Source organism: Leptosomus discolor, chromosome 11 (assembly GCF_034619465.1).
Source record: "Leptosomus discolor isolate bLepDis1 chromosome 11, bLepDis1.hap2, whole genome shotgun sequence".
Classification (NCBI taxonomy): Eukaryota; Metazoa; Chordata; class Aves; order Leptosomiformes; family Leptosomidae; genus Leptosomus; species Leptosomus discolor.
Window position 1 is genome coordinate 17,621,317 of NC_141401.1, and position 22,090 is coordinate 17,643,406.

Sequence of the window (22,090 nt, forward strand, 5' to 3'; positions counted from 1 at the left end):
GGACAGGGCCCGGCGGCACCCACTTACGCTCTGCAACACCTGGACTGCTGCGTCCGTGCCCAAGCTGCATCCGGCCGGGGTGGGGGTGCAGGGAGGGCAGCCGGTGGCTCCCCAGCTGAAGCTGCTCCCCAGGCCCTGCAGTTACCGGGGGGAGGCTTTGTGGCTGAGGGGGCCTGGCGCTGCGGGCCCTGGGTGCCCCGCGGAGGAGGCTCAGCCGGGCCAGGGCGCGGGGCCTGGGCCCGGGCCCGGGCCCGAGCCCGAGCCCGGCGCCGGGGCCCAGCGCGGGGACCCGGGGCTGGAGCCTGGGGCTGGGCCTGCCCGCTCCGTGCGGCGGGGGCGGCGCCGGCCCTGGCGTGGAGGGCGGCCGGGGGCAGAGGGGCGGCCCCACCGCGGGAGGCCCAGCCGCCGGCCCTTGGACCTGGGCACCGCGCCGAGCCCAGTCGCGCCGCGCCGAGCCGAGCCATGGCGGCGCCGGGGCAGAACCTGGCCGTGGTGGTGCACGGAGCCGGGGACCTGCGCCTGGTACGGGCCGGGGGGAGCGGGGCCGCCCCGGGGCTGCAGCGGCTCGGCTCGGCGGGGCCCGGGCGGAGGGGGCCGGGAGCGGAGCCGCGCTCGGCGGCGCCGCGGGTCCAGGGCGGTCGGGCCGGATGGCGGCGGGGCCGGTCCCGCAGCGCGGCCCGGGCCGCGGTGTGGGGGGGAGTCGGGCCGGGCCGCGCTGCGGGACCGGCCCCGCCGCCATCCGGCCCGGCCGCCCCGCCGCGCCGCGCCGGCAGGCAGCTCCTCACCGGCAGGCAGCTCCTCACCGGCAGGCAGCTCCTCGCGGGGCCGGGAGCCCGCTGGGGCTGAGCCCCCGGCACCGACGTGGGGGGAGTCCCGGCCCCCCGACTGACTGGTGCCGGGTCAGTGAGCTGAACTGGCGCCGGGCTGGGAGCGGGGAGGGGCAGCGGCTGCCGCCGTCGTCGGGGGCGGTGACCCATGGGGCAAGCGGGGCGCGGGGAGCCCAAAGCTTGGGGCTGCCCCGTGGCTAAGGGCTGCCCGAGCTCCTCTTTGGGTTGCACTGGGGGGGAAGGAGGGAATGGGGAGTGGAGGGATGGGGAGCGGGTGCTGTTCGGTAGACAGTCCTGTGAATAAGGTGATCGCAAAAAAGGAGGGTGACACGTTGCTTCTTCAGGCTCGTGAGAGTCCAAGCGAGAAGCAGGAAGGAGGGTTCAAAGGGAGCAGCTGTGTGGGTCACACCTGGGCTTGTCGTGCTGGAGTACCCTCGTGGAGAGGTGGGCCTTTCTTTTCGGTCTGTGCTTCAGACTGATTCTGCTTCTATGACAGCGAACGCTTGGATGTTCCCCGGTGGTGAATCATTGCAGCACTGCTGGAGATTTGTGTTTGTCAGTTTGGCAAGTGCCAAAACAGGGAAGGAAGATGTACGTGGGCAAACATTGACAGGCAGTTTTCTGTTCAAACAGTTCTGGCAGGAGGGCTCGTATGAACATGCAGACTTTGGATACCTGCAGCAGCTCATTTGGGGGATGATTATCGGGAAGCAGTTGATTTTTTACCATTCCTGTACAGCTCAAGTGGCTTTTGGTGTTCGTGTGGGTAATTCCAATGTGGCTCACAGCCACCTTTGATAGAGCTGCAGTTTCGCTAGAAGCATGTGCAGCCTGACTTACTAGAAATAACGGGCGTCGTCACAGTGACTAAGAATTAAGATGGTCCCTCTAGTTCAAAAACATGTTTCCAAATCCCTGTGATTTAGAAAAGTGTATGAGACTTGTGAGGGTGGATGCTGGCTCCACCCTCTGTCTGTGTTGCTGGTCTCTAAAGTGGCTTACGCTCAGATGCGTTAAGTTTTCCTTGGGATATTCGTACTGCTGGAGACATCAGAGGTGGTTGTCAGTGCTCCCCTGCCTTTACTGGCATACCTTCGGGGTGTGATCCTCCTGGGCTTCTCTAAATTTGTGAATTGGTACTCGTTGCGTTGCCCCACTGATCACGTGAGGAGTCCAGGCAGTGAACTCTGAACTTGTTGTCTGTGTTATTGATACTTAAACTTAGGTGAGATCATTTTGCCCATGATTCCCACACCCTTCTTGATTCTTGTGGATGTGTTTCCCATGGGGGGAGTCACTGTGACTTCAATAGCTGACCTGCATTATGCGAAAATATGTTGGCTTCATTTTTGTTGACTCTGCTTTTGATCTTAAGTGATTGCCACAGGCTCCCGTTTGCTGCCCCTTGAGGATTTATTGTTTCTTATGCATGTACCATATCCTCTCTTCATATGTCTTCTTTCACAGAAAACATTTGGTGCATTTCCTTTACATCCTCAGTTATACCAGTTGCTGTCTCTGAACTTCTCAGTGAACAATGAGCAGAATATGTGCCCTGAAATACTTTGGGGTCTTCCAATTTGGTCACTCCCTGTTTTCTGTAAATCAGGCTGGAGGATTCACTTTCTACCCAGATGTCTGTTTTTCAGCACAGCTGTTACTGAAAAAAAAAAAAAAGTGTTTTTTTTTCTGGGCTGAGGAATGCCACATACATGTTTTCAGCTGGAAGTTGGCTTGCTTTATCTCTCATCACGGCCTGTTCTGTTCAGTCCCTTCGAGATAGCTGAGGTGGTCAGTACCTCGGATGTGTTACCAGATTGCATGCTTATTGGACGTTTTCTATATAAGAGGTTACACTGAGATCAACATCTTTTAAAAATAATGCTCTGGGCTGTGTCCTTAGTGGGACAAAAGAAATGCCCTGCATAGAAAAAAATGCTGATACAGTTCTGAACATGGAAAATTTCAGTAGGATGAGTTGCACTTTGATTTGCACTCCAGTCAACAGAATTTGGGCCGTCCAGCCCACTTTCAGCGGTGATTATTCAGCAGGTATTTTAACAGAGCAGCCCTTTGAGAATGTGTTTCCAGAATTTCTCTTTTCATGAGGTTTAGATGGGTGAAGTACAAAGTATGAGTTGAATGTGCTGGAATTGAGAATGTATTTAATTAGCTAAAATGAAAAACAGTGCTCCCCAAAAGCAGGAAGGGATACCATACTTTGTCTGCAGTAGGGCAGCAGAAAATCTCGTGTTCATGGTTATGCAGCAGCTTCTAACTGGTGAAGCTAATGTGTGGAGGACTGCTGTAAAGCGATTGCTCATCTCAAATCCAGAGATCAATTTTCTTGCTAACTGAAGATACTCTTGTAAGGAGAAACAGCCGACCGTGGGATCACTAATGTATATGCACCAAATTTTTGGAAAGAAACTGTGTGAGTAGGAGGTGTGCTCAAAGGTCTTGTGCCCAGTTTTGAGCTGTGGGTAAAGGGGTCTAAGATGCATGAAAACTTGAGCAGCAAGTGGATTACTGAGAGTTCATGGCTAGCACTAAGTACTTTGGTGGGGCTTTTCTTAGAGACACCATCCTAGAGGTGGGTGCTAAGGGTGGATATTGTATTGTCTTGATGTTGTCAAACCCAACGAAATTAATCCTTTTGAGGCAGCTGAGGGTGTTCAGTGAAGGCAAAAGGCCTGCACACCTTTTGGGTGTGTAATGGGTTTGCGTGGCAAGGTTTTGGTAGCGGGGGGGGGTTACAGGGGTGGCTTCTGTACGAAGCTGCTAGAAGTTCCCCCTATGTCAGATGCAGCCAATGCCAGCCGGCTTTAAGACGGACCCGGTGCTGACCAAGGCCGAGCCCATCAGCGACAGCGTTTTTCGCCTCTGGGATAACGTATTTGAGAGAGTGAAATGGTTGTTGCGCAGCAGTAATTGCAGCGAGTGAGAGGAGTGAGAATATGTGAGAGAAACATCCCGCAGACACCCAGGTCAGTGCAGAAGCAGGGGCAGGAGATGCTCCAGGCGCCAGAGCAGCGATTCCCCTGCGGCCTGTGGTGAAGACCACGGTGAGGCAGGCTGTGCCCCTGCAGCCCATGGGCGGTGGAGGAGATGACTGCCTACACCCCGTGGAGGGCCCCCACGCTGGAGTAGGTGGATACCTGAAGGAAGCTGTGACCCCGTGGGAAACCTGCACCGGAGCCTGTGGCCTGTGGGGAGAGAGAAGCCCACGCTGGAGCAGGTTTGCTGCCAGAGACCCCATGGGGGGGGCTCACGCTGGAGCAGTCGGTTCCTGAAGGACTGCACCCCATGGAGGAGACCCACGCTGGAGCAGTTCATGAAGGACTGAACCCGTGGGAAGACTCACGTTGGAGAAGTCATGGAGGACTTTCTCCCGTGAGGGGGACCCCACATTGGAGCGGGGGAAACGTGTGAGGAGTCCTCCCCCTGAGGAGGAAGAAGCAGCAGAAAACAACAGTGTGATGAACTGACCCCAACCCCATTCCCTGTTTTCCCCCTGTGCCGCTGGGGGGAGGAGGGAGGAAAATGGGGATCAAAGTTATGCCCGAGAAAGGAGGGAGGGGTGGGGGGAAGGTGTTTTAAGATTTGGTTTTATTTCTCGTTACTTCTCTCTGAGTTAATTGGTAATAAATCACATTTCCTTTCAGTTGAGTCTGTTTTGCCCGTGACAGTAAATGCTGACTGATCTCCCTGTCCTTATCTCAACCCCACAAGCCTGTTGTTATTTTTTTTCTCTCCTCTCTCCTGTCCAGTTAAGGAGGGGGAGTGATAGAGCGGCTTTGGTGGGCACCTGGCATTTTGGCCAGGGTCAACCCACCACAGGGTGGAAGGGTGACTTGGGGTCAAGTGACTACTTTCATATTTCTGGTTTTATTATTCATCCCATGAAGAGGTGTCAAGCAATTTACAAAAGGATGTGACTTAAAATGTGTTTTACAGTGATGTTTACAATTGATTTATACATTGAGTTACTGTTATGTAGTAAAAATATTTCCTACTATTTATAATAATTTACAAACACTGCAATATTAACACTTTATAGAAATAGGTGGTTCAGAATCTTCCTGGTTACAGAAGGTGAATTTTTTTGTCGGTGGGATGAAGGATTCAGCTGAGACTTGAGGCTGTTCCAAGGCAGTAAAGTTTAGTGTGTGGCTGTTGTCTGGGTCGGGAAGGGGAAATTACTGCAAAATAATTTGGAGAGTGGATTTACAAGCTGGCTGTGTGCTCACTCGTAACGGATGCCCACATTACTCCACTGTGCAAGCAAAATGAGGTGAGCTTAGGGACGTTTATATCCCTCCTCATTGCACAGCAGTATCTTATTGAGCAGACAGAACCGCAAACCTGATCTGTGTATGTATTTACCTGAGCTAACCTGGACTGACTTTCCACGAGGTAGTCCCATGGCTGTGCACAAGCAGCTGAACTTTTTTTTTTTTCTTTTTGTCCATAGGAAAACCGTCCAATCCCAGAACCGGGTCCCCATGGTAGGTCTAGAGATCACTACTTCTCTTTGCCTTCTTTGCTGACCTCTTTTCTCATTCTCCTCTGTCACTCCTTGATATTATAAAGTATAAGAACTGAGAAAGTATAAAATAATCCAAAAAAGAATGTGTGGCTGAAACAGATAATGCTGCATTTCCACTTGAAAAGAAGAGCTGGAGCAGTCACAGATACACCCCTTGATCTGGCTTTTTTTTTACTTCCTATTTCATCAGCTCATGCATTTCATATTAAACGGCTCTTGGGACATGTCAGATGATCTTATTGCAGCACTAAATATTAATAGGCTAGGCATATAGGCTGATAGCAATTTGATTGACTGACTTGCCAGGGCTGGAATCGTAGCTTAGGGAGAAGGAAAAATTAAATGGACTCACTCTTTTGTTCTTGCTCCAGTAATAGTGACGGCCCTCTTAGATTGTATTAGCTTTTGTTGACTGGGGTCTTACCGTATTTTAAGCTCTCCTGATTTGTAAATCGTTGTGTAGTTCTGTATTTCAGCAAGTGTCTCATGAATATGCCATCTATCCTAATGCATGCATGTGCAGTTCTGGTACGTTTATTTAATGCTGTTAAATGTGGATGTTTCAGTGCTGGCTTCGCCTTTGTTGTGGGGCACAGGGACAGCACACGTGTCACTGTCCCAGTGCCTGAGAAGGTAACTTTTTCTACAAGGAACCTTTCTTCCTTTTCTGGCAGAGGTCCTTCTGCAGATACATTCTGTTGGGATCTGCGGGTCTGATGTTCACTACTGGCAGCACGGTCGAATCGGGGATTTTGTCGTGAAGGACCCCATGGTGTTGGGGCACGAAGCTTCCGGGACTGTCGTCAAAGTGGGATCAGGGGTGACTCATCTGAAACCAGGTAATTGGAACAAAAACTGTCCTTTTATGTATTTCTAATCAGTTGCTGAGAACGTGTTGATAAAAGGCTGTGCTTTTTTGTTAGGTAAATTTATCTGATGTTCTGAGCTGTGAATTGCACAGAATTGACCTTCCCCTTCAAAGAGTGACACTGTGCCGCTATTAATCACCCGGCTTGGCCACTGTAGTTTAAGGTATTTCTTAGGTATGCTTTATCATGGGATATCTTGAGCTGGTCTGACTTTAATTTTAATGCAGAGCAGAGTGTGTGCTGGTACAAGGTGCCTTTTGAAGACATTAGATGAAGAAACCATGTACTTTGCTCTTGCCAACAACCTGCTGTTAATGTTTCTTTGCTGTGTGTGTTCTTGAAGGAGCAAATGGCCTCCTGCAGTGGAGAGAGGTCACTGGAGCAACTCTGTCAGGCCCCGTGGTGTGACCTCTACAGTTCGCTGTGCTCGTGAATGTCCTAGAAAATGGGTTGAGCAGTGAATTTTGTGAAGTTTGCTATTGATAGTAGCTTAGGCAGGGTGGAGAGGACACGGGAGAGCTAGCAAGAGTTACAGAGAGACCTTAAAGGTGCCTGGGCAGTAAGATGCAGGTGAAGTTCAATGCAGATGAACCTAAAGTGGTGTCCACGACAGAAGGAACAAAACCCACTTCATGTCTAAAATGATGGGCTGACCATCACTGCTGAAGAGTGAGACCTCTAGCTCTGACACAGTGCATGGGAATGTTGGCTCAGTAATGGTGAAAAATGCAAGTCAGTGTTAGGAAAGGAACAGAGACTCAGTCAGAGGACATCGTTGCACATCTGGAGCTCTGCATGCAGTTCTGGTCTCCTCCTTCCCAGAGGGATGCAAGAGAAGTGAAAAAGTTTCAGAGAAGGACATGATGAGATGTGGAGCAGTGTCTCTTATGACGAATGTCTAAGTTGGGAACTTGAGGTAGGAGCTGGAGAGACAACTCAAGCGCATGTGACACAGCTCTGAAGGCTCATGGAGGGCAGGGAGAGGGCACATAAAGGTTGCCTGTTGTCTGGTTCCTCCAATACAAGAGCAAGGGACAGTGAGAACCAGGTGCAGCATTCAGCTAGATGGAGCAGACTTGCAGGCCTCCTTGGCAAATGATGATGTGGATGCTAAAAGTTGACATGGTGGAAGGTGTGGGAGAAATTGTCACGGGAGACTACAAAGAAACCACATGCAGCTTGGGAGGCCCCACAGCTGAATATAACGGGAGGCTGGGAGAACATTCACTACGTGCATGTCCTGCTCCTCTCACTGCCAGATGTCCCCTGTTGGCCATATCAGAGGTGGTGCAGTGGGCTGGATGGCTCTGGACTTTGATCCGTCGTTCTGCTTATCACTGTGTCTGACTGAAAGCCTGTTGGTGGGGAGCTTCGCTGAGAGACTTGGCTTTGATTGGCTTTCTCTGCCAGATAAAATGGGCTGTCTTGCATCCCTTGCGTGCCTGCAAGATGGACTGCAGTCACACAGTTGTCTTCTTTAGTCCATTCTGCCTCGTGATTGCGATTAAATAATTGTTCCTTGTCCTGCAGCATGTGTCCTTCCAGTAGTCTGGGCTTACCCCGTCATAGAATCAAGATGTCTGTGTTTCCCGATAAGCGCTGCCTGACTCCTGGGTGTGCTTCTGCACCGGGAGCTTCCTTCCCAAGGAACAGCCTTTCCCAGCTGGCAATGTGATGGCCAGCAGAGCTCACCTGCTTCGTCCTGATTATTTCCTCTTCCGATTACTACAGAATCTGAAAAAAATCTGGTCACTATGTGATTGCCTGGGGTGAGGGCTGCCTTCTCATCGGCTAACGCTGAGTGCAAGGCAACTGGAGAGAGATTTGTATGTGACAGCGCTTCCATCTGCTCTGTGTCTGTGCCTCTGAAACGCCGGCTCTTCTCAGGGAACTGTGAAGATCTTGGTGATGAGGCCACCGTGAAGAAGGTGTTGGGAACCTGCCTGGTGTGTGCAGTGTGATCTTTCTCCGTTAGCTGTGTCCCTCATGCTTCTCTTGTGCCAGGGTTTCATGCTGTCTTCCACGGTTGTTCGGTGCTACCCATACCTGTGTGTCCACCTTCCTCCCGAGTAACACAGTCTGCTTTCACCCTGGCAGGTGATCGAGTGTCCATCGAGCCTGGCGTCCCAAGAGAAATGGACGAGTTCTGCAAAACTGGCCGCTATAACCTGTCTCCAGCCATCTTCTTCTGCGCGACGCCTCCGGATGATGGGAACTTGTGCCGCTACTACAAGCACAGTGCCAGCTACTGCTACAAGTTAGTCGTTGCTTCCTCTGCAGAGAATTATATACTCCCTGTGAGGGGATTAGCTGAAGGAATCGCCTCTTGGCCCTTTTGAGTATTGCAGTGAGCACTCTTTACTTGAACACAACAGGTTTTATTGCTTTCTGATCCATAAATAACATGTGTAAGGCTTGGATGGCAGCCACTTTGCAAAGGGTTTGTCAGGCAGGTGTAGTTTATCCCTCTGGTGCCAGACATAAACAAACATTTCTTCCATGTTTCCTGGGATGTCGCCACTGTTTTACCCTTTAATTATTTTCCTTTTCCCGTTTGCTCCCTGCTCTTTTTTCCTTTTCTGCTGTCTTTTAATATCCTTGCCTTCGTAGGACGATGCCTTAAGGTCCTTGATTCCTTGAGCTGAGCTACCTTTACTGCTGCTTTTCAGGAAACACCTCATTGACTGCTAGCACCCCGCTCTGTCATTTGAAACAAAGTCATCCTGTTTAGGGCAGAGCAGGGACAGAAAGCAGTGTCCCTGCTAAGCTGCTTTTTGGTGTGCTGCTGAGTGGCCCCACTAAGCTGCCAGCATTACACGTCTGGTTTCATATCGAGTTCAGCAAAATTGAGTATGTTCTTAATTGTGGCAGGACTGACACATTTGCTTAAAAGCAAGTCTGTGCTTAAGTACTCTGGCAAATATGCTAGAAACCTGAGTAAACCTCTGCAGCATTATACCAACGTAAGTGTGTTTACACCAGGAGTTAAAAGTAGTCTAAGGTAGTGGCCTCCCGAGACTGGTCTGCCTGTGGAGGTTGTTCTTTCTGAGTCTGTATGGAGCTGGTACTTCCATGAGCAGGAACATCCTTGGGGTTGATCTTTGGTGTCTGCAAAGGAAACGTTCAGGATCACATCAGTCGGAAGGAGACACTTGAATTGACTTCTCATGAGAGTCCTCGGGCAGGAAGCTTCTTTCAAAGCAGATCCAAAGCAGCTGCTGTCAGGATGAGATGCTGGTCTGGACGCTGTTGCTGATTTCCTGTGTGTTGTTAAAATAACATTTTCTGACAACATCACAAGTTTTTGCTTCAGAGGAGGTGGCTGGTTTGTAGCTGTCTTCTTCCAGGGGTTTGCCTTTTTCTCCGATTTGAGTAAATACTGCTTTGGCTATTTTTATTATTTTTCTTAAGCTTTGAAATGCAAAGCCTGGATCTAGTGCTCGCAGTTTCAGATCAGCAATGCTGTGGCCTTCTGAAGCAGAGCAGATTCCCTAGCATGAAGTCACTCTGCCAGCACAGATTTGCTAAGGAGAGATGATGGCTGAGCTCAGTGAGCCCTCGCATATTTGGGCAGATATTGTCTGTCCTTCTGCTGGCGGACAGACTCTGTGTTGGATGCTCCGAGTAGTTCGATGGAGGTGGGATCATGCTGCAAAGCTGCCCTCCCCATTGACGGGGCAGTGCCCAGACCCAGTAGTAGCAAATGTGATGAGAGACTCTGAGACAACTGAACTCTTGGAGTCAGCCCTTTAATGCCTCCTGGAGATAAGGGGCACGTAGGTACCTTAGAGCTGTCTTCCCACAACTGTCATTTCTGTTACTTTGGCTTTGTGTTGGACTGGCTGAGATCTGACCTCGAGCTCCCCAGGGCCGTCAGAAAGACCTTCCTTGCAGACACAGCTCCCAGCACCCGCTGTGTGAGAGCCCACACTGGTGGCTTTCTGGAGGGCTGCATTGTGGGGCCGAGATTTGTTTCTGTCAGCAGTTCAGAAGGGTTTCACCCCACCTCTGCTTTTAGCCATCACTTACACTAGCTGTGTTACGGTGCTGTTTCTGTCCAAAAGGTGTTTGGTACCCACTGTACACATTTTCCCTGGCTGCTGGGAGGGTGTGTGCTGGGACCAGTCCACTGGTTGAAACACTTGGTGCATCAGGGGAGAACATCCAGGGTGTGATGGGGAGACCTGGATCTGGCTGCTTTTGCTTTATGTGGCATCATTAGCAGCAAAATGTTTTCTGAAAGTGTGGAGCTGAATGATTCAACCCAGATGAGGAGATCTGGGAGCTCACTGATGGCTCCCAGCCATAGGACGGCCTTTGGGGTGGTGCATACGCAACTGTGGGGTTTATTCCAAATTGGGGTGATGGCAAAGGGGTTTTTGGGTTGACTCACCAAGTACTGGAGAGATGATGTGGGGAAGTTTGTGGGTCCCTGTGTTTGGTGCTTAGGCAAACCTCACTGGTAAATGGTTTAGATGCACTTGATGCTGCTTCAGAGGAGGGAAAGAGGCAATATAACCTCCTGAAATATGTTCCAGCCCTGCATTTCTCAGACCAAGGGTGAGAGTGTATTTAGCCACTGTGATTTGGACTCATGTTTGGTCTTGGAGTGTCATGGCTTTCCTGATCACCCTCATAAACCTCTCTGGTCGCTGTTGCTTGTGTCTGGTTCTTGCAGGCTTCCAGATAATGTCACCTTTGAAGAAGGAGCCCTTATTGAGCCCCTTTCGGTGGGAATCCATGCCTGCAAAAGAGCAGGAGTCACTCTGGGAAGCAAAGTCTTCGTGTCTGGCTCTGGTATGGTGAACATATTCAGTCCTTGGGTTCTCTGCCTGCTTTGGCGTGGAGGGGGATCGACAGTATGCAGGCTGTACTTCTAGGCTCTGCTGTGTTAGTCATGGCACAGTTACAGGGGTGCCAAGGGGGACCTTGAGGCTGTCCTTGCCCATGGTGCACTGCAGTGCTGCATTTTGAGCAGCCCAAATGCCAAGTGCAGTGTCTGGGCGTGCTGAGCCTACTGGCTCAAGGGAGCAGAGGAGCGGGTGGCGTTTTCCTTGCAGAGCCCCTCAGGCAGCAATAGGTGCTTTCTCAGCAGCTGGTTGTGATCTCAGAGCTGCCCGCCTAGAAACACAGTCGGAGTCTCCTTTAGCCCAGGAACGTGCTGAGTTCTGGGCACGTTCAGAACCTGTGGCTGGTGCTGTCTGGCAGTTTTATACGTTCTCTTTCTCCCCTTTGTACCCAGGACCAATTGGCCTTGTTAATGTGCTTGTTGCTAAGATGATGGGTGCAGCGGCTGTGGTAATTACGGGTAAGTCCTTTTAACCTTTAAGAGTGTGCCTGTTTCCCATGATACAACAGTTAGGCTAGTTCCAAAGTATTCCTTCAAGGTCATTGCTGGGGAAGGCCGTGCAAGCACAATGGAGAGTGTGTTCATGAGTGCAGTGGTAGCGTGTGCCTCTCTGGAGGGAATCCTGGTAAACACCTCGTTGCCCAGGACAAGACTTTGATCTCTGCACCAGTTCGGATCTATAAGAAGGTGCAGGGTGCAACTGGTGCTGCTCTGCTAGGTTAGCGGACCAGGGTAATAACTCCTGCTTCCTAGCACAGGCAAGTTGTGCGGGTGGAGTAGCTACAGTGCTTCGAGGAGAATAAACTGGAGGTTAAGGAGTGGTCCTTGGATCAAGCCTAGAGACCTTTTTCAGACTTTGAGCAAGTCTTTTGGAAAGAGGCATCTGTATGACAGAGCTCTGAGTTACAGAAGCTCCCCTTGCTCCTGGTGCCTCTGATCACTGACTGTTTTCTTTTTTTTTTTCTGTTTTGAGCTCTTCTGACCTCAACTTTGTGTTTTGCCTTTGGCTCATGGATCAAGCTTCGAGGATAAGATTTCATCTTCCTTGTAGTGCTTATAGACCTTGACTGTATCTGATTCTAGTCTTCACCTAGGCACACAGACCAGGCAACACAGCATATTTTATACCCTGTTTGGAGCTGTTCTTGGAGGTTTGCTCCAAGCAGGTTTTTTCCTTCCTCTTGTAGTGCTAGGTGATGGCCTGGACACAGAGCTTGCACAGTCCTTTCTGTGTGCAGCTGCATCGTGCCTCTCCAGTCCTCTCTTGCTGCCTTTCTTTCTGCTGTCTGGCTGGGGGGTTCATTTTCCACTGATTATCTGCAGTGACTGAAGTGGCTTTTTCGGGGTCCCTGCATTTCAGAAAAGGGCCTTCCTTGCATAACTTAGTGCTGCAGGTTTCTAGTCCAGCTGCCGCTTGCAGCTGTGTTTTTGTCTAGCTGTGTCTGGTTCCTCGGGCCAGGTATATTTTTGACCTCTCGATTACTTTGTTTCCATCTTCAGGTTGAGAGACAAAATTCCGGTCCCACCCTCTTGCCTTTGTGGAAGCATCATTCAGTAGTAGCTTATGTCAAACTCTAAGGCAGATTATTGCCTTCTCCTCCCCAAGTGCTCTTGCTGCCTAGTCCAGGGCATTGTTTGCTCTGCTGGCCCCACCCTGCAGGCGTGTGCTTGGTGGACGTGATCAGACCAGGCCCCAGATTCTGCGTTGTCGTTTGAGGATGATAGTTGCTATAGCAGGAAAAGCAGCTCTGTCTCTTGAGTCATGTATGAGGAACCTTGCTGCCGAGCTGAGCTGGTGCAGGGGCTGATGGGTGACCTGGTCCTTGGGTGGAGAAAGGCTTGGTGAGTTGGCAGGAGCTTCTGGGGCTGAGGCAGCTGTTTCAGCCTGCTGTCCCATCCCCAGTCCTGCCTGGGTGTGTTCTTCCCTGTAACACTGGGAGCTGCTGCTGGCTCTGCCTGTAGACTGTTCCTGGGGACCTTTGGCAAGCAGGTCTGTACAGCATGTGCCATAGGATGTTCTTGGTACCTGGTTTGTAAGGTCAGCAAGCTCAGCTACATGGAATTAACCCCTTCTTATCTTTATGCCTTGGCCTAGATAATGATGCCGACTCGTAGACATCTCCCACCTGAGAGGTGTTTGGCTGAGATGCTCAGAGACACCCATGCTGTGCCTAGTCAAATATTGACATGACCTGAGGAATGGGTTTAGTTTGGCTCACTGCCGCTGGGGATTTTGCTGCCCTTCTCAAGGAACTGATATTTGCATCAGCTTTAGGAGCCAACACCTGCGAGGTGACTGTCTGCCCACAAAGGCCCTCTTGTACTTTGCTACCAGATTCTTTGAATTCATTGCCTGGAGTTTCTATGATGTGTTTGTCCATGAAGAGCTTTGTCTGTGCAGCACTTAAGGCTTTAAATGTTTGTGTTTGTTTTGACAAGCCACACACAAATACAGCAATATCTAGAAGAGCTTTTTCCTAACTTGGGGAGAGCTCACCTCCTACAGCTTTTGCGGTCAATGTCATTGGCACACCTGGAGTCAATGAATTTTGGAAAGTTACATCTCTGCTGAGGAGTCGGGTCCCTTCTCTGGGACTCCTGGGGAGCAGTTGGCACTGTAGCTGGAGACTAATGCTCAGCCCTGCCTTTCCAAAGGCTTGTGTGTGCCCAAGCTTGCCTTTCCTCCTGGATACGGCAGCTTGCCTGATAAAGGTGTTAGGGCTTCTGATAACCTTTGCTCTTCTCCTGAAGTGCTTTATTCCTGGCAGACTAGTGTTCTCCCTTTTGAGGGAGGGGTTTTGATGTATTTGATGGGCTGCAGTTGGGTGCAGAAGATCAGTTTGTTTCATGGCTTCTCATCTACTCTTCCCTAAGGTCTGTGGCTTTCTCCACTCGGCTGCTGGGTGGGTGTGATTGATATTTATGGGCAGCTTTCTCCTGTCCTTCTGCCTTGCTGCAGACATTGCTGTTGGTCTGAAAAGCTGCTTTTCTCCTTAGAGGCCTGTAAAAGAGCAGCCTTACTCTGCAGCAAGTGAAGTGACAGTTTGGGTATTCGTATGGTGGTGTTGGGCTGTCTTGCCTTACTCTTTCACTAAAGGTACACTTAGTAATTTCTGTGTAAGGGGAACTATTCCCCTTTTGCTATCTAAATCTGAAGTCCTGGGAACCGCTGCCTCCAGAAACCCTGGAAGTCAAGGTCAGGGAAGATGGCTATCTGGACACAGTTCAACTCCTTTGTGAAGGAAAATCGACATAGAAAGTGTGAGAGCTTCAAGAACATTTGCCTGTTAAATTGGCTCATAAACCATCATGAGAAGCTTAAGTGTAATTTGATAACTTCCGTGGGAGCAGAGATACAGGAACGGGCTACTCTCAGACTGGCAGCCAAAACTTTAATTAGCTTCAGCAGCCAGGATGTGGAAAAAAATTTCTGACTAGAGGCAAGATGCAACCCTTTAATTATATAATTGACCAGTTTCCCCAGAGTTATGTAAGGTTCAGCCACAGTGAGGTTTAAAATCCAAACGACTTGGTCCTCCTCAAGAGTCAGAAGTGTCTGGAGCTCTAAACAGTACGGAAACCTTCTCATTTGATAACCTGCAGATATGTCAGCTTCAGTAAGGGCTTAGCGGTGATTCACTTAGACCAGGTATACCAAGACATTATCACAGCTCTGACCAGGTCTGAGGGTATTGCTGCTGTGTCCTGTATGCCTCTCTGATGTGAGGATGTCCTTCCCGAGCAGGTCAGCAAAACAGAGGCCAGCTATAGGAAGGGTGTGGGGAGTTTTTGCTGCCTGAGAGTGACTTTTGTGGCCACTTTGAAATGCACTGGCTGGCGGGGCGTATTGCTCCGGGACACTGCCTCTGGATGTATTTCTGCCAAAGAAACAGTATAAAATGTATTAGTGACTGGGCAGATACTATAAATGGCTGACTCCAGCTGTGTCTGCTGCAAGCTGGTGTTTTGAGACCAAACTTCGTGGGGAGTTTGGTCCATTGCTGGGAACACTGTTGAGCCCTCATGGTCTCCATGCTGTATGCTGAGATTTGGGAGACACCAGCCATGTCAGAAGTGTTTCTTAGTACTTCAGGTACCTCAGAAATGCCCGTACCCATGCTCTTACTGCATGGGAGGTCTCTGAGTGCAGCTCAGCTAGCAGAGGCTCAAGCACGACTGTACGTGCGGCCTGAGGCCCAATGGTCAGAGCTTGGGAGGGACAGACGTGACTAATGCCTCCTGCAGCCGCAGGAACGAGAGTCGATGTTAAGGCTTCTGGGGTGATGCTGCCCTTACTTTTCAGCCTTGACTTTTCCTCCTTTGTCTGCATTTTATTAGCCTTTGTTATCCTTTCTTGAAACTCCCTCCACAGGTCTCCCGAGGGTGCTCATCTCGGGGTGTGTGCCCACACCCAGCATCCTGAGCCCTCCCGCTGCTGGTAGGGGCATGTCCATCGGCTGCCCTGGCAGTAAGGAATGTCATCTTCACCATGCGATGGGCAGGGTAGGTCCTTCTGGCCTGGCTTCCTCCCAGTGCTGGGGCTGAGTCAGAGTGGCTCATGTCAGAGCAGTGGCCTCGTCCTCCATCTCTTTTCCCTTGATATTTTCCCCCGCCCCCATCTCTGACTCCTTTGAAGACTGTGCCCTCGTGAGAGGGGTATTTTCCTCTTTGTGGTGTGTGGGTGCGCTGTGTGCCCTGGCAAAGGCATCTTTTTCTGAATCTTCAAGCCTAGGACCTCTGGCAGGAGACATTGCTCACCCCTCAATTTTGGGTCTAGGAAATCTCGGCTGTTACAAGATGTTACCACCTTTGATCTGGATGTCTTTTCCAGTGCCAACACACAGGCCCCTGTAGACCACTGCTTCAGTGCAAGGCAAAGAGGTTGTTTCTGCCTGGGAAATGCCACTCTTCTTCTCTGCTGTCCATCTCCTTATCTCCAGAGATATCCTGGTCACCAGTGGTGCCTGGAGAGGGATTGCAGAGGCTTCTTTCCAGGGGATGTGGGAGAGAAGAGATGAACGGTGTGGCTACCCGCTAGGGCAGCTCGCTCCATGGTACAAACCATTTTATGGATATTCAAAAGATACTCACAGTACTGTCAAGATGAAATCCACACCCTCTGGACAGAGTACCAGGGTACAGCCATGCCCTCGCAGATGCTTATCATCCGCAGCTTTGTTGCTCTGTGTTAATGGGGTGTCTGAGGTCCACCATATTACTGCATCCACTGCCTTTTTTTTTTTATGGCCTTGCCCACTCATTCATCTGTTACAGAGACTGCTTGAGAAATGCTCAGCAGCCTCCAGTGCTGTTACAAGGGGGGTAAAAGGGTGGGAGAGGTCTGTAACAGCAGGGACGCACTTAGTGTTCACAGCTAATGCGTTCTGCAGTCCGCTCAGCTGAACGCATCTGCTGACGGTTCATTGAGGAAGCCCTCAGAGAGCTCATGATCTGCTCTCATCTGGTACGGTTAGAAGTGAAATGGCCACGTTAATGATCCTCTGAGCCTGATGTCTGCTGTCAGAAAGGCTTCTTGGTGCTGTGCTGTCCATAGCCAGGTGATTTCTGGGCCATCAGGGAGCAAGGTCAGAGCACCCTTGCCTCTGCCTAGTGCCCTTTGAGAGGTATCTTTGAGGGTGCGAACAGTAGCAAATAATCTTGAGAGCCAGGGAACACTCCAGTGCTTGGCCACGGCTGTTCCTGCTGTGGTTCCTGCTTTGCAGCATCAGTGTGCATGCCCTTTGGAGTTAAGCTTGGCCTTCTACTTTGTCCTGGCATACTCTTGGTGTTCCCGCTGTACAAAAGAGAAATTGAGATCTACGAACTGATCATCTTAGAAGACATCCCTTGAATCTAGCGGTGGCAGCTGTTCCTTCACTCAGACATTGCTTTGCATGGTGTGGATTTCATCCGTGAGTTTATGCTTTAGTCTCTCTGAAGCACACCTGCTTCTGCAGTTGGAAAGCTTTTGGCATCTCTGTCTTTAAGTTGTCCTCATCGCTCATCCTCTGCCTGCCCAGAAAAGTGAGCAGGTCTCCACCCTGCCTCCTCACTGAAGGCTGTGTGAATTTGAGGGAGGGAACACAGACCTCTCCTGGTTGCATGCTGCCCTCTGAACACATGTTCAGCCCCCAGATGTGTGCTTCCATCAGAGCTTCTTGATGGTGGCCTGCTTGCATCAAGGGTGGGAAGCCCTTTGGTCTGGGTGGTCTACACACATTCTTGAGAAGGTACTAGTGGGCTGCAGTTTCTCCCCTTGTCCTACCACATAACAAATGCTGTCTTCTCTCCTGAGACAGCTGACAGCTGGTCACCAAACAAGGTGGCTCTGTTGGGATGTCAGGTGAGGGTAGGAAGCAGATTGCAGGCTCAGGTGCTTTCTCCCCTTCTGCTTCACCTAATGCTCCAGTTCTTGACTTGTTTTGTCTTTCCCCAGATTTATCTGCCTCTCGCCTGCAAAAAGCCAAGGAGGTGGGGGCAGATTTCACCATTCAGGTGAAGAACGAGACCCCACAGGAGGTGGCCTCCAAAGTGGAAAGTCTGCTTGGCTGCATGCCCGAGATAACTGTGGAGTGCACAGGAGTGCAAGCCTGCATCCAGGCTGGCATTTACGTGAGTACCCCTTGTCCCCAAGGTAGAGCAGTGATGGCATTGGTTTTTCTTTTTCTGGGACACCGTAGTGAATGACAGTTATTTTGCTGCCATAGTACTTAATTTCAGTGGGCTTGGTGTGGGGGAGAGGAGGTGCTTGTTAGACAACAAACTGAGAGGGACAATGAAAGAGTTAACGACTTTCCAGGCAGCATGGGGACAACTGTTTGATTTGATGCTCGGGTGCTTCACCGCTTACCAAAGAGACTACGGTAAGACCCTGAAACCGAAGCATGGCTACGCAGCAGTGTCAGGGAGCTGGTACAAGTAGGACAGCACCTTCTGTTAGCTTGAAGTTATGTCCAAATAAGGAGAATAATTAAGAAAATCAGTTCCAGCAGGTGAAGAAAGCAGTTAAGGAGGGGCTGTTTTGCCGTTGTGGATTGCCTAACGGGAGGATGTGGAGGAGGTAGTGTGGAGTTTCACAGTGAGAGAAATGGGAAAGCTGCAAAAAGAGAATTCCAGTGGAGCATCAGACTCTTAATTTTAGATCTCTCCCATTGAAATCCAGAAGTACTTTTTGTACTCCTAAGTGCCAGGCATTTTTCAGAGTGAGATTTAGATACCAAAATCCTTCAGAGATTTTCAAAAGGTTGCTTTTTAAGCCTGGTTTATTGCATGTTTCACACTGACGGGCTCCTCGTGGCATCCTGCCTCTCCCCTGACTTCTCCACCATGCCCTGGGCAGTCTGTTACAGCTACAAAGTGTGGCTTTATTTTTTTACAGACTGCTGCACAGGCTCTGGTGACTGTGTTTTGAAAAACCTAACATATTTGTGTGTTTGTTTTCAAGGCCACTCGTTCTGGTGGGACGTTGGTGCTGGTGGGGCTGGGGCCTGAGATGGTTACTGTGCCCCTTGTGAACGCCGCCGTGCGGGAGGTGGATATCCGGGGGATATTCCGCTATTGCAACACGTGAGTCTCGTGCAGGGTGGGCTGGTGTGTCTCCAAGTCTGCCTTTAAGAAATTTGTGCTTTCCACAAGGAGAGAGGATGTGGAAAAGGCTGGTTTTCCTTGCAGCTGGTTAAACCTTACGTCACTCTGAAATGCCAGCGCTGCAGTGCAGACTGAGCGATGTGTCCTGCGTTTTATGCCTTAGTTTCTGGATGAGCCCTGCCCTACAGACTTGACCACAACAAAGCAGCCCAGCTAGGTAGTCCCACTGTCTCATTTCAGGCAGCATTTCGTGCAAAGGAAGGAAGAGACTCAGTAAACCCTTACTCTGCTGTAAGCAAGCAGGCCAAAATGGAAAAAAAACAAAAATCATAATTAACATTTGTGCCTTCAACTCTTATGCCCTGTAGAAAGGCAAGGCCGAGTGCTGGCGGAGTTTCGGAAGAGATTGGCTTGTCCACAAGTGTGCTGGCTTCATGGCATGGCCAGGAGGAACACACAGCTTTTAGCTGCTTCAACCCTTTGTGCCGGGAGGTCTCTAAGCAGCGGCTTGGCCTGGCTCTGACCCTACACACTGCTTTGGGGAAAGCTGGCTGCCTCCTGGCATCCACCTTCCTAACTGTTATATTGTCCATTTTGAGGCAAAGGATATGGGGAATCTTAATTCTGGGCAAAGAGTCAAAATCCCGAGCACCACATCCTAGGCCAAGCTGTGCCCAGCTCTGCTCTCCTTGCTTGTCATGGAAGGAAATCGCAGCATCAGTCTTGTTGGAGATCAGCGAACGCTGGGATGAGCGAGAGCCTTGTTTAGTTTTCGTCATTTTGCTGGAGCTGAAGATAGACCTGGAGCCAGTCTCAAGGCGTATGTGCTCTCACAGAGAACTGAACTGCGTGTCTCATGGATAGGCACGTCTTTGAGTGCACTGAAATCTGGCCTGGCCCTGAAGGCAGGAGAAGCTCATCTGCCCTCTCTTTGATCTTTTAGTCCTTGGGCAGGGCTTGAGACCCAGCATTGCATGTTTGCAGCCTGTTTTCTGCTCTGTTCAGAGCTGTAGTTTCTTGCTAGCGGAGCAAGAATCTTTGCTTGGTCTGTAGAGGTGGTTTTCCAGGAAGGATTTATGAGGTGTAGTCAAGCTCCTTCTATAAAACAAGGAATGTCTTTCAGTAGGCAGTTTGGGAATTAGATTAGCTGCTGCATCCCTTTGTATCCCCATCGCTCTCATTTGGCCCATTGAAATGGAGCAGCAAGGCAATCAAATCGAGTGAGTCTCTGCCAGAGAAGAGGTTGGAGGCTGACTGTGGCTTTTCCGTTCTTCTCCCTGCACCAAGTTGGCGAGTTTGAACTCCACAGCGATCAGTCTGCCAGCAAGGAGGCCAGGCGAGAGGAGAGCGGTGCACAGCAGTTTCATTCGTTGCTTCAGCGGTACAGTTGCTTCCTGTGATTTTCACTTGCACGGCCTCTTGCGGCTGAAGTACAGCCAGCTGTCTGTGTGTGGCAGTGCCTGCCTCCTCGGTGCTCCACGGCCCAAAGCAGTTGGCTTGTCCTGTCTCCCATGGGCTGAGGAAACCAGGCTCCTGTGTGCTTTTTCCTGGAGGCTCCAGACTGGTGAGTGCGCTCATCTCGTGCTCCCTGTTTCCTTTGCAGGTGGCCTGTGGCAATTGCTCTGCTCGCATCCAAGCAGATCAACGTCAAGCCCTTGGTCACGCACCGCTTCCCCCTGGAAAAGGCTCTTGAGGCGTTCGAGACCACCAAGAGGGGCGAGGGGGTCAAAATCATGCTGAAGTGTGACCCCACCGACCACAACCCCTGAGATGCAGCGGTGCCCGGCCCTTTCCCCCGTTACACCGCCTGCCTGAGATGCGAAGCATGAGGCCACAGGAGGCTGATGTATGGCTGTTGGTGTTCACACAGTCACCTCATGCAGGCGCTGCTTTGTGATAGAGCTAGAAAATCAAACGATCGTGAGGGTGAATGGCGCTGAGGGATGCGCGATTAGGGAATTAACAAGTAACTACAAATGGAGAATCAATAGGGAATAGTTTGAATCAAAGTGCTGCTGTTTGGTGGGAGATGAGAGTTCACACAGTTGGCCCTTCTCCCGCAGACCCCAGACGGAGAAGAGCCTGGGTGTCTCTGCATGTTATCGGGCAGAGCTGCCTGCGTGCCCGCGGGGTTTGTCCACGCAGACACGCTGGGGAAGGGTGTCACCGCCGCGTGGGTGAAGTGAGGATGGAGATGCTGGTGCTGCACCTTCCCGCTCCAGCACTGCCCTGGGGCTGTGCTTGCTGCAGCTCTTCCCCCGTGGCAATCCCTGGGCACACGTAGCCCTATGTGAATACTCCACCTTCCAGTTGCACCTTCCCTCGGGGATGCTCAGGGACTGTAACAGCCTGTGGATCAAAGCCTGGCCAGCCCACCTCTGTGGGAAGCACCTGCACATTCAAGTCATTCTCTCCATGCTCTTTGCATATAGCAAACTGCGGGCCCGAAGCTCAGAGCCCGGGGCTTTTTTGAAGAAGCTAGTCTGGAGGCCAGCTGGGACCCTACCTGCTGGGTCATTCCTCCCCTGGCAGCTCACTGTGGGGCAGAAGCACCGCTGCAGGGCAGGCTGCAGTGTATTTGCAGGGAAACTGCCCTGTCTCTGGCTGGGACCACAGAGAGCCCTGCCCTTACATGGCTCCCAAGTAGGGGGCTGCTGTTGGGGGGCACAGCTCGCTTTTAGCATGGAGGGAAGCGGAGGTGAGACGTAAGGGGACAGCGCCACTCGAAGGTTTTACCACTGCGAATGAATTGTAACTTTTCAGGAATATCAGACCTTCCTGCTGAGGTGGTGAGCCATGAATGAGGTACTAACCAGGTAGCAGGTTGCAGATAACAAAATCTAATCTTTGATTGCAGTCATGTTAATTTTTGTACTGAGAGATCAGTCCCTTTCTTGGGCCGGTACTGACCTTTCCTCAATAAATGCTACCTACCTGATGTGTCTGTGTCCGTTAAAGTGTTGGGTGGGTGGTTTGAAGGGATCTATGACTCTGGGTCCCTGCAGATCCCTGGGCTGTTGCTCTGTTGGGTCTTGCCAGGCAGCAGGTGAGCTCTGTGCTGGCCGGACCACGAAACCTTAAATGACCCAACCGCTTGCAAATCAAAGCTTGTATTTATTGCGGAGGTGGCTAAGTTAGTCTTGGCAGAGGTAGAAGCCTCCAAGTCCGTGCTGTGTTTTACAGGGCTAAGACATAACCCAGGGAACTTTCTGTAGCCAGAAGGAGAAGCGGTCAGAGTACTGCTCACAGTAAACCAGCTTGTTGATGTGTCAGCCTGAGCAGTTAAAACCTACTGGGGAGCCTGGCCCCATGATCCCGTGTGGTGTTAGCAGAGCCCGTCCAAGAATTGCTAAAATGCACCTTGCTGAAGGGTGTGTGATGGCTGTGGGAGGGAAAGGCAGCCCAGCTT

At 50.9% G+C, this 22,090-nt stretch overlaps 1 protein-coding gene across 1 annotated transcript; it reads left to right on the top strand.

Moving 5' to 3' along the window:
• Positions 1–462: 462 nt before the first annotated feature.
• On the top strand, positions 463–20,450 carry SORD (sorbitol dehydrogenase). The gene is made up of 9 exons (XM_086471623.1): positions 463–522; positions 5,302–5,335; positions 6,051–6,215; positions 8,343–8,502; positions 10,924–11,042; positions 11,488–11,553; positions 17,531–17,706; positions 18,539–18,660; positions 20,285–20,450. Exons 1-9 carry the CDS (start codon positions 463–465, stop codon positions 20,448–20,450), a joined length of 1,068 nt encoding a protein of 355 aa, XP_086327749.1.
• Positions 20,451–22,090: the final 1,640 nt, after the last annotated feature.

Bases quoted from the DNA above. Each gene is read 5' to 3' on its own strand.
- SORD (XM_086471623.1), top strand. From the start codon at position 463: ATGGCGGCGCCGGGGCAGAACCTGGCCGTGGTGGTGCACGGAGCCGGG. The intron at 11,043-11,487 runs GTATGGTGAACA...CTTTGTACCCAG, and splicing joins AGTCTTCGTGTCTGGCTCTG to GACCAATTGGCCTTGTTAAT. The intron at 11,554-17,530 runs GTAAGTCCTTTT...GTCTTTCCCCAG, and splicing joins AGCGGCTGTGGTAATTACGG to ATTTATCTGCCTCTCGCCTG.